At 34.4% G+C, this 9,756-nt stretch overlaps 4 protein-coding genes across 8 annotated transcripts; 2 read left to right on the top strand and 2 right to left on the bottom strand.

Annotated features, from left to right (window-relative positions):
- The first annotated feature begins 141 nt into the window (after nucleotides 1-141).
- On the top strand, nucleotides 142-762 carry LOC132705292 (barrier-to-autointegration factor). The gene is made up of 2 exons (XM_060675787.1): nucleotides 142-430; nucleotides 498-762. The coding sequence occupies exons 1-2, from the start codon at nucleotides 305-307 to the stop codon at nucleotides 642-644; spliced, it is 273 nt and encodes a 90-aa protein (XP_060531770.1). The 5' UTR covers nucleotides 142-304; the 3' UTR covers nucleotides 645-762.
- On the bottom strand, nucleotides 672-3,845 carry LOC132705291 (CLK4-associating serine/arginine rich protein). 2 transcript variants are annotated; one of them, XM_060675785.1, is made up of 11 exons: nucleotides 3,439-3,845; nucleotides 3,291-3,385; nucleotides 2,898-3,193; nucleotides 2,570-2,846; nucleotides 2,348-2,508; nucleotides 1,926-2,295; nucleotides 1,622-1,870; nucleotides 1,516-1,570; nucleotides 1,335-1,401; nucleotides 1,174-1,279; nucleotides 672-1,125 (listed from the first exon to the last, which is right to left on the bottom strand). In XM_060675785.1, the coding sequence occupies exons 1-11, from the start codon at nucleotides 3,535-3,537 to the stop codon at nucleotides 822-824; spliced, it is 2,079 nt and encodes a 692-aa protein (XP_060531768.1). In that variant the 5' UTR covers nucleotides 3,538-3,845; the 3' UTR covers nucleotides 672-821. The 2 variants fall into 2 exon arrangements, with proteins under 2 accessions (XP_060531768.1, XP_060531769.1); XM_060675786.1 differs by having other exon boundaries at nucleotides 3,263-3,385; nucleotides 3,439-3,492.
- Nucleotides 3,846-3,933: 88 nt separating this feature from the next.
- Nucleotides 3,934-6,248, bottom strand: LOC132704760 (KIF-binding protein-like). The gene is made up of 2 exons (XM_060674987.1): nucleotides 6,002-6,248; nucleotides 3,934-5,948 (listed from the first exon to the last, which is right to left on the bottom strand). The coding sequence occupies exons 1-2, from the start codon at nucleotides 6,210-6,212 to the stop codon at nucleotides 4,372-4,374; spliced, it is 1,788 nt and encodes a 595-aa protein (XP_060530970.1). The 5' UTR covers nucleotides 6,213-6,248; the 3' UTR covers nucleotides 3,934-4,371.
- Nucleotides 6,249-6,554: 306 nt separating this feature from the next.
- LOC132704821 (triosephosphate isomerase) lies at nucleotides 6,555-7,950 on the top strand. Of its 4 annotated transcripts, none has more exons than XM_060675092.1 (4): nucleotides 6,555-6,671; nucleotides 6,969-7,200; nucleotides 7,254-7,497; nucleotides 7,550-7,950. In XM_060675092.1, the coding sequence occupies exons 2-4, from the start codon at nucleotides 6,978-6,980 to the stop codon at nucleotides 7,824-7,826; spliced, it is 744 nt and encodes a 247-aa protein (XP_060531075.1). In that variant the 5' UTR covers nucleotides 6,555-6,671; nucleotides 6,969-6,977; the 3' UTR covers nucleotides 7,827-7,950. The 4 variants fall into 4 exon arrangements, with proteins under 4 accessions (XP_060531075.1, XP_060531076.1, XP_060531074.1 ...); XM_060675093.1 differs by having other exon boundaries at nucleotides 6,588-6,738; XM_060675091.1 differs by lacking the exon at nucleotides 6,555-6,671 and adding an exon at nucleotides 6,799-6,873.
- The last annotated feature ends 1,806 nt before the right edge of the window (nucleotides 7,951-9,756 follow it).

Here is a 9,756-nt window from a genome sequence, read left to right as displayed (position 1 = left end):
ACAAACCAAATTTATCTATGCTAGTCTGATAGAAAAAGCCCGAAAAAAATATTATGTCAGTTCCAGAAATATTAATGCAGTTTCTCCTCCCGGGACGATTCGCGTATTTAACATTTTGCAGAAAGCGACATATGTCCCATGACATCATCAAAAATTTTTTTAGCTTCTCGATATTGGCAACACTACATGCATTTGAAATGTTGGTCACAATGTGATTTTTGACGTCCTTGTTTCTTGAACCGGCTAATGAAATAAAAGTAATTTGTTAATTTGTTTGCAATTTGTAAACTTTTTTTTTTTAATTATGTCGAGTACCTCGCAAAAGCATCGCAATTTTGTCGCCGAACCCATGGGGGATAAGCCGGTTACCGAGTTGGCCGGTGTGGGCGAAGTTTTAGGCAATCGTTTGGTGCAAGCGGGATTTGATAAGGTTAGTCAAAATTTTTTATTTGAGAAAAATTTTCAATCCTTTGTACTGATACGGAACTGTGTTTTAGGCGTACGTTGTACTTGGCCAATTTCTTGTGTTAAAGAAAAATCAAGAGTTATTTAAAGAATGGATGAAAGACACTTGTTCTGCAGATTCCAAGAAGTCCACGGATTGTTGGCAGTGTTTAAATGATTGGTGCGAAGAATTTTTGTAAATAATCATTAAGCAATCATAACAATATTATTTTAAGGATTTTATTTTAATACATAATATCTTTAGGTTTGTGATTTAATAAAAGATTATCCAAAATTTGATTTTTCTCCAATTGTTTGAAATTTTTTAAAATGCTCACAATTATAACAATGAAAAATAACCTATGATTCATAACATATTAATAATCCACTAATTTTCTTTCTCGTTCTCTGCTTCTTTCCCGCCTTCCTTCCTTCTCTCTCTGCCTTCTATTTCTGGAAGATGATCTCCTATCCCTGTCATTACTAGTCCTCCTACTCCTTTCTTTGCTGCGACTTCTATCCTTAAGTCCTCTGCTATTCTCTTTATCATACTTTCTCAAATCCTTTTCTCTATTTTTGGGGGACTCACTTTTGTCACGGTGCTTGGAGCTGTTACTCTTATCAGAATCAGAGGAATCCGAACTTCTATTGCTATCATAAGCATGACGCTTCTCTCGTTGGCTAAACAATACTGCTTTCAATCTTATTAAATGTGACAAATTGACTTACCGCTTCCTTAATTTTATCGCCATTTCTCTAAGTTCGTCTTCCCTGGTTTGTTGTTCCTGTTTTTCGCGTTCCGCTTTGAGCTCTTCTGCAATTTTGTCTTTTTTAACTGAAAGAAAAACATTTTGAATAACGTTAGATAGAGTTCTGGATTCAATAATTACATTGCTTATTAATCAATGCTTGTCTCTTTCTTCTAAGTCGTTCCATAACGGACAAATTTGAGGTTTTCTAAAAAAAAAAGATGAAACAATATAAATCCATAGGGAACACATCTTAGTATTTCACTATTATTAAAAAGACATTTTATAAAACAAACTCAATGTCGATGAAGTTCTTACTGACTTTGATCTCAGTGCCTGAATTATTACCATGTCCAAACTTAGAGTCACCAGAGGCCCTAGAATAGTAAACATAAACGCCAAACATTGCTAAAATATACTATGTATACATATTATCGGCCAAATCAACATCCATTTTCTCTTCCTCTGAATTGTCTGATTCCGATGAACTTTGATCGCTTCTTTTACGACCGTAATACCTTGGCATTATACGTGGTGGTGCAGGGGGCGATATTTCCTTTTTCACTGAGGGACTTTTATTCGGGCTTCTGTTACTATTTTTTGATAGGGATCTGGATGACGATTTTGATTTGCTGGAGTCTGAAGATGAGGAAGCCGATGATGTTGAGTGCAAAGACCTGACAAGTAGTAGTTTATAATAAAAGTTAAATACACCTCTATACCAAGTAATACCCATCATTGGATCTGCTTCTGCTCTTTCTACCAATGGATCTACTTCTTGTGAATCTCGATCTTGAATAACTCTTAGACCTGCTTCTCCTTGACCTTGATCGGCTTCTTCTGGTCTTAGATATGCTTCTTCTAGACTTGAACCTACCATTTCTAGAACGAGACCCGCTTCTATTCCTACCGAACCAACTTCTTCTGGTTCTTGACCAACTTCTTGACTTCCTTCTTCTTTTATAAGACACTTCCCTACTGCCGGATCTTCTATTATAATACCCGGGTCTACCAGCACTTAGTTCCTGCTTTCTCGATTTGCCATATTTTACTTTATCCGCATAAGTTGTGGTTCTGCTGCTTGAGGGAGCTTCTTCATCATCTAAAAGAGAAAAGTTCAAGTTCAAGCTAGTTTTAACTAAATATATCCATACCACCAAATGATGTGATGTAAGTAATTTTGCCTGCATCAGGTGACGGGGATTTTGATGGAGATTTACTCTCATCTCTAAGAGATAAGCGTGTTGTTGTATCCCTAGCTGCATAGCTAGGTGGGCTGATAGTTCTGTTTGCTAATCTTTTTTCACGATGTGCTCTACAATATTAAAGCACTTTATACCAACTAGTTTTAAAGCAACCAATTTTACAAACAGTACCTTCTCTCTCTTCGGGACTTTCTTCCAGAAAATAAGGCTTTCTCATGTTCCTCTTCTTTAGCTAACCGAAACGTCTCTGCTTCTTCCAGATCATTAGTCAAGAAAGAGTAGAAATCATTGCCGGCCATTCCAAAATTACGACCATGTTTGTTCATCTCATGAGCCTGCGTGGAATCGATTTTGGAAACATTTATAGCTAAATCGACGTCCAAATCACTATCAGAATTGTACTCATCAGAATTATCATCAACTGAATCCTGAGATGGCATTGCTACGGCTATTGTTTATGGTTTTTAAAAACCGGTTAAACTTTGTGTAAGAAGATTACCTGTGCCTTCCTCATAGTTAAACCCTATGGCAGCACCAGTGCCCTTTGACTCCTTCTTCGTTTTAGTTTCTGTATAACCAAACTGTTCTTCCAAATGAAGTTGCTTTAGAAACTTTTCTTCCGAAATTCCCAAATAAGAATTTTGAGCAACTATCCTATATCTCTCATAATTTAAGTGTCTCTCCTCTTGAGTGAGTTCCATGCCTTCTTCCTTCCTTAAGGGTGGAATGTGGTCTAAATGAGCTCTTACATCAAAACGATCTATCAGATTATCAGTCTGACCCTGCCAAGGCATCCTGCATTACATTGATAAGAATATTAATATATTAATTCAGTTAAAAAATCATTAAAAGACATTTAATTACACATTTGTACTTAATGGCTATTTCATACATTACAGCGCTGTCCGCAGCAGAAGCTATAGCAGGATCCAAGTGAATTTTGCATTGTCTCCCGTGAACTTGTAAGAATTGTGTTGGATCAGCTTTCTTAAAAATGGGTTCTTTGAGATTAAAATAGACTCTCATTTTAAAATTCTTACAATTTTTTCATAAAAATCTCGACGTCTTTCTGCCCTTTTCCGATAATCTACTAACATGCCCCTAATTTTACGTTCCTGCCGTCTTGCTTCGTGCCACATTTTACTTATTGCGATATTATTTCTGTTTTAAAGGTTGTGTGACATGTTCAATGAAAATCCGACTTGGCCATATTTATGTACATTTAACACATATACAAACCAAAAATCGAGGATCTGTCACACTTTTGTTAATTCTCTGATGCAAAAAGTTTTTCCTCCTCTTTATTGTTTACTCAATTAAAGGTTGGGCAAAATTCCCTAGTTTGGAAACATTTGTAAGCTTTTTGCAAATGTGTTTCACTCTTTTAAAATTAAAAGTAATTATGTGACCTCCGAGATAGCCTCTCTGGAATTCGGTAACGACGAAATTGGAAAGGTTTTCCGTAATCCCTTATTGGTCCATGCTACTTTAACAGATCATCACGTCAGAAAAAGAAGAACATTTGAGGGGTAAATTTTTACCGTGGCCGAATGATCCTGGCATTCTGCCTAAAAACATTAAATCCGTAGCAATTAAAGCGATATGCTTATTACTATATGTATAAAATATAAGCTAGGTCTAGTAAGAATTTTCGTCAAGCGAGAGTATGACACGAATACAATCAACGAAACAAAATGTATGGAAAAATAATCAAAAAGTAAGGCATGCATTTTGCGTATCCTTAATGCAGGACAAAATTGCTTTTCTTTGAGCTTGTGAAAAATAAAAAAATATGTTATACGCTTATTTTGCATTTATTATATACCAGAAACAAATGAAGGACTAAATGACTAGTTAATTGCACCATAGCAACCAAAAATTAGCGGTGTAATAAAAATAAATTATACTTATATTACAACTTCTTAGTTACAAATAAAAAATAAATAGTAATAACAATACACATACTATAATTATTAAGAAACTGTTTGTTTAAGCCTCAGCAACTTAATAGGTAACAGGGTAACCATATCTTTGCATATCCCAAGTTCCATGGGAATAAGCTCTTGTGCCTTCAAATGTTTTTCACAGTAATCTGCTATATATTTGTAATGGGCGTATTGTTGCTCATTGTGTTTCAATTGGAACTGTTTATCCAAGGTAATGTATCTTCCAAAAAGTGCGGCAACATGGAAGTATGCTTGTAAAAATGGCTTTTCATTTTCATCTGGAATTTTTTCCAAATTTGTAATGTCCAACTTAAATGAATCTATAAATTGTTTATAATATTTTATACTTTTATCAACAAGAGAATTTATTTTGTTTAGAGCTTGGGGCTTTGGTCGGTCATTGCATTCTTTTAATTTTTCTGCTTTAATATCTAATAAATCCGAGTAAGTCCGACCCAACTCAAACCACATCTGTCTAGAGTAGTGCATATAGTATTGCGAGTTGATGTTAGCACTAAGAGTTTCTAACAGATCTATCCTTCTCTTATGCAATTTTGCTTGGCTATCATAGTTATCTTCAAAAAAAATCAAATTTAAATATAACTGAGTAAAATCCAACACGATCTCAATATAATCCGAGGCATGAGTATCTAAAGTATAATATTCTTGTGCTTTTCCTATCCATTCTTGAGCATTAACAAATATCCGTTTGGCATCTGCAATCGTTAATGCAAATTGATCTGAAATACAATTTTCATACTTGTCAACACTAATAGATGTAAACGACAAATTTTGTAAATCATCTATTGAAACTTGCGCTTCATCCGTCAGCTCGATTTTTGCAAGGTCTGACGTTATTTTGCAATTTTCGTCAATATCCTCAGTGTGTGCTAACAATCTTTCTTTTGACTTGTTCAATAAAAATATTCCATACTTGACCCAACAACGTGCCACATCTGCACTGCGATGATTAAACACTTCAATTTTAGAATCTAAAATCTCTCCCTGGTCTGTTCCCGAAAATAAATCTGCTTTATATTTATCAAGTATATATAAACTGGCTGCTAAATGATGACGAGCTTGTTTAAAACCACATTTCTCCATAAAAAATTGTGACAGTGTTGCAGAGTTCAATGCCCAATCTATTGGTTCATAATCATCCATTTCTAATTGCCTTTTTAATGTGATGTGGCAATAAACTGCACTTTTAAATGTCTGTTTTAGCACACCAAAAATCTGGGCCAAGTAATATAAAGTCAAAGTATGTAACTTTTCAAAATTTATTATAGCCAAATTATCATGGTAGGTGGCTAGATTGGGTTCAAAAAGGTCAGCTATATCCACGGGTATGTTTCCAGAGTTTTTAAAATTTTTATACAGTTGTTCAGCAACTTCTAGGTAAAATTTGGATTTCTCTGGATCACTTTTTGACCAAAGGATCCCAAACTGGTTGTACATATTCAGCGCAATTAATATCATTTGGGGAACATCTTCAGATAAGCAAATAACCTCCTTACACTTTTCCAAATGTTTTTCTCCCAAAGACAGTTCTTCTGTATCAATAGCCACAGTTCCCAAATATAAGTAAACAGATCCAAGCATGGCTGAAAATTGTGTGTAGGATTAAATTTGCAGTGAAGGGTTTCGGTACTCTTACCGGTAAACTTTAAGTGATCCTGCGTTCCTGGAGTTTGACTCCGTAAAATATTTTCTATATTTGCCTTCATACCTATTAAAATTTGTTTAGCGGAATATTTTGATAAATACGGTTCGGTTTCTGGATCATATTTGCTGTCTTCTAAGAGAAGTTTCAATACTTTTTGGTATTTTTCATGCAGATCAACAAATATTTCTTTATTAATGGTCATTCTGAATGGAAGACCTAATAAGCACAGAACATTAAGGTTAGCTTCTAATAAGGTCAATGTTTTTATTTCTTCTTCTTTGTAAATTACTAATCAAAAAGTTGGATCATTAGCTGGAATCATTCGTCCAATATAGCTGTACTTGCAGGAATATATACTAATACAATTAGGACTTTTTTTTAACAAGTATTTATTACGATTGCGACCGTGAGAAAGCGCTTCCCATGTATATGAATTAATATACGGATTATAGCAGCAATAAATGTACTTTTTGTGTTTAGAAGTTTTCTTTTCTTTCTTATTATACGATCACTTTGTAAAGAGGAAGAAAGGTGGGCGTGGTCTCGTGACCTTCCCAGTCATTAGAGGTGAATACGCTTCACAAATTTTCATTTGCTGTTGGGCGAGTACGTTAAGTGCTGAGAATAAAGCCGATTAATTTCTATTGCATTTTTAAAATAGGTACGTGAATGAATTATCAGTTAGCTACTTGAACCGAACCTATAGGGGTTTTTTAAGACAACCCTAGGTAACTGCGATTTTGAATTATGAAACTAAAAAAAATTAAATTACATAATTTTGGCAGATTATTTTTCAATAATTTTTTGTTTTAATAAAATTCGAGAAAATGGAATCCTCAAAATCGCTTAACGAGTGCAAATGCGTTAGTATTTTTTTGAATTGTTTTTCCATATTATAAACCTGAAGGTACATTTTTGAGATAATTTGGGGTAATAATTATTAAAATTAATTTTTCAGCGGCTAGCAATGGGTCGAAAATTTGTCGTTGGCGGAAACTGGAAAATGAATGGTACTAAACAGCAAATCAATGAGATCTTGAGCTTCTTAAAAGCTGGTCCCCTTAATCCTGATACAGAAGTGATTGTTGGTGTACCAGCTGTATATTTGGACTATGTTAAAACAAATTCGCCGGCAAATGTTGAAGTTGCTGCCCAGAACTGTTATAAAGCAGACAAAGGAGCTTTTACAGGTATTAACATTTGCAGACAAATGTCCAGGTGTCTGAAATTATTACTGCCTTAGGTGAATTATCTCCAATTATGCTAAAAGATATAGGTGTAAATTGGGTTATTTTGGGGCATTCCGAGCGCCGGCAAATTTTTGGCGAATCAGATGAGTTAATAGCAGAAAAAGTAGCATTCGCTCTCAGTAATGGCCTAAAAGTTATCGCATGTATTGGGGAAACATTACAAGAACGTGAAGCAGGCAAAACTGAAGAAGTTGTTTTTAGACAGACACAGGCTATTGCCAATAAAGTTAAGGACTGGTCAGTTATTAGTACTAATTAATTAATGAAAATTAAAATGATTTGTTTTTAGGTCTAATGTTGTCATTGCTTATGAGCCTGTGTGGGCCATTGGTACAGGGAAAACCGCCACTCCCCAGCAAGCCCAGGAGGTACATAAAGCCCTTAGGGAATGGATTGGTAAAAATATCAGTCAAGATGTTGCTAATTCTATAAGAATTCAGTACGGTGGTTCTGTAACGGGCACCAATTGCAAGGAATTGGGGTCACAGGCTGATATTGATGGTTTTTTGGTTGGCGGGGCATCTCTCAAGCCAGAATTTGTCACTATCGTAAATGCAAGACAGTAAATGGAGTGCGACATTGTTCGAAACTAAATTAAAATTTTGTTGAATATTTGGATGAGGTAATCAATGAAAGTATTGAATAGATCAGTTGTCTAATAAATTTGTTATAAAAAATCTCTTGATAACCTTTGCAGCAATGTGTTTTATTTTGGCCCATGCCTTGGTAATTGGGAAACAAAAAAGACCAGCAAAAATGATCAAATATGCTGGACAAATAATTGATAGAAGTCCATAAGAGGGCATTAAAAACTTCTATTTATTACAAATTATGGAGCACAAAAACAATGATAGTAGTTCCCAAGGCCGAACAAATCATTTCATTCAAAATTTTCAAATAGTTGATCGCTTAAATATTATTTGAACGAACTGGGTTCCCACTAAATCCATTTGCAATTCAAATAGGATTTTTTTTGACTCAATTCAAATAGGATTTTTTTTGACTGGATAGTCACAGGCTTATTATTGCATAAACTTCATTTAGACATTTTTTTAAAAACAATAGAATGTGGGATGATTAAATTGTTTTAATGTTCAAGACTGCACTCTCTCAACATTCTTCATTGAATAATTTTCCCAAACCCATAGATTCTCATGACTGTGGTAGTCAAAGTCTAAGAATAGCTTTTATCATGATTTCAAGTTGATTTTTTTTCTTAACTTTGAAATCTTCCACTAATCAATTCTCTGATAAAGAAATGTCTAATCTTTATGCTTTGAAGTTGAAAATCAGGTTTTCTTGCAAAGCAACTAAAAAAAAGATTTAAATCGACATTCAACAAATCTGCTACTGACAGGTCGTCATAAGTTAATGCTTGGATCTCGTTAAATTTTCCGGAGTTAAGTGTGTGGAGATCGCTGGTTAGTAAGTGACGCGAAGTGCAGCTTAGTATATGAAATGGAAAGGCATGCGTGGAAAATATCCATGCCGCATTAATTTTTTACCGTAGGACGGCCACTACAGTACCTATTTTTGAATTTTAGAACAAAAAAAACAACATAACCTCATTTTGCTGCTCCATACGATGTTAGACTTTGCGCAAGCGTCATATTCCGCGCATACTCCCTTTCCCAACACCAATCTCTGTTGTCTGTTAAACGGTCCTTCTATTGGATGGTTTCCACATCAAGTCACGAATATGTGGCCTCATTATTTTTAAATGTGAAATATTCAGTAGGAACTGAACGCACTGAAAGAATTGTCTTTAAAGCACTCCCTCCTTATTAATGCTTATTATTATTAGGACTTAAATTACATATTGACACTGCATATGCCGGCTTAGTATTTGATAGTTCTCGTAGATTTACCGCTCATATAAATAGTTGTCGAAGAGCTTATGTCAATAAAACATATCAGTCATCGTCACTTCATATAAAAAAAGGTAAATACTTTAGTTGTTTACACAAATTGTTTAAACAATTCTGATAAAAAAAAAATTCAGTTAATTTAAAATTCATGCCTTAGACTTAATCATGGAATAAGGAAGTAGCAGCCACTTTCACACAAACTCTTTGAAACAGGGTGGCTTAGCATGGAGAGGAGGAGAGAACTACATTCTGTTTCCTTTTTTTTTATAAAATTATAAACTTCAAATGCCCTACGTACTTATACAGTATGTATTCAGAACACATGTGCATAATTTTAATATCAGGTTTAGGGGAAAGATCACTCCACCATTTCATAGGACGCCAATGGTAACATTGCCCGACTTTTTAACTCACTCCCAGACGCATTCCAGGCATTGTCTGCCTCCAATTTTAAACGAAAATATAAAAATTATATTTGGCGATATGTAGAGCTTTTCATTATTTATTGATATGTTTTTCTAAATTACTTGCTTATATCACTTTTAGTTTTTTTCATTTATTTTATATATTATAGGTGCACTTCTTGGCCTAGGTTAAGTTTATAAATTAATTAATTTCCTACTTTGTG

Source organism: Cylas formicarius, unplaced genomic scaffold (genome assembly GCF_029955315.1).
Source record: "Cylas formicarius isolate icCylForm1 unplaced genomic scaffold, icCylForm1.1 PGA_scaffold_7__23_contigs__length_41026272, whole genome shotgun sequence".
Lineage (NCBI taxonomy): Eukaryota > Metazoa > Arthropoda > Insecta > Coleoptera > Brentidae > Cylas > Cylas formicarius.
The sequence above is the reverse complement of the archived record's forward strand: the minus strand, read 5'-3'. Positions and strand labels throughout refer to the sequence as shown.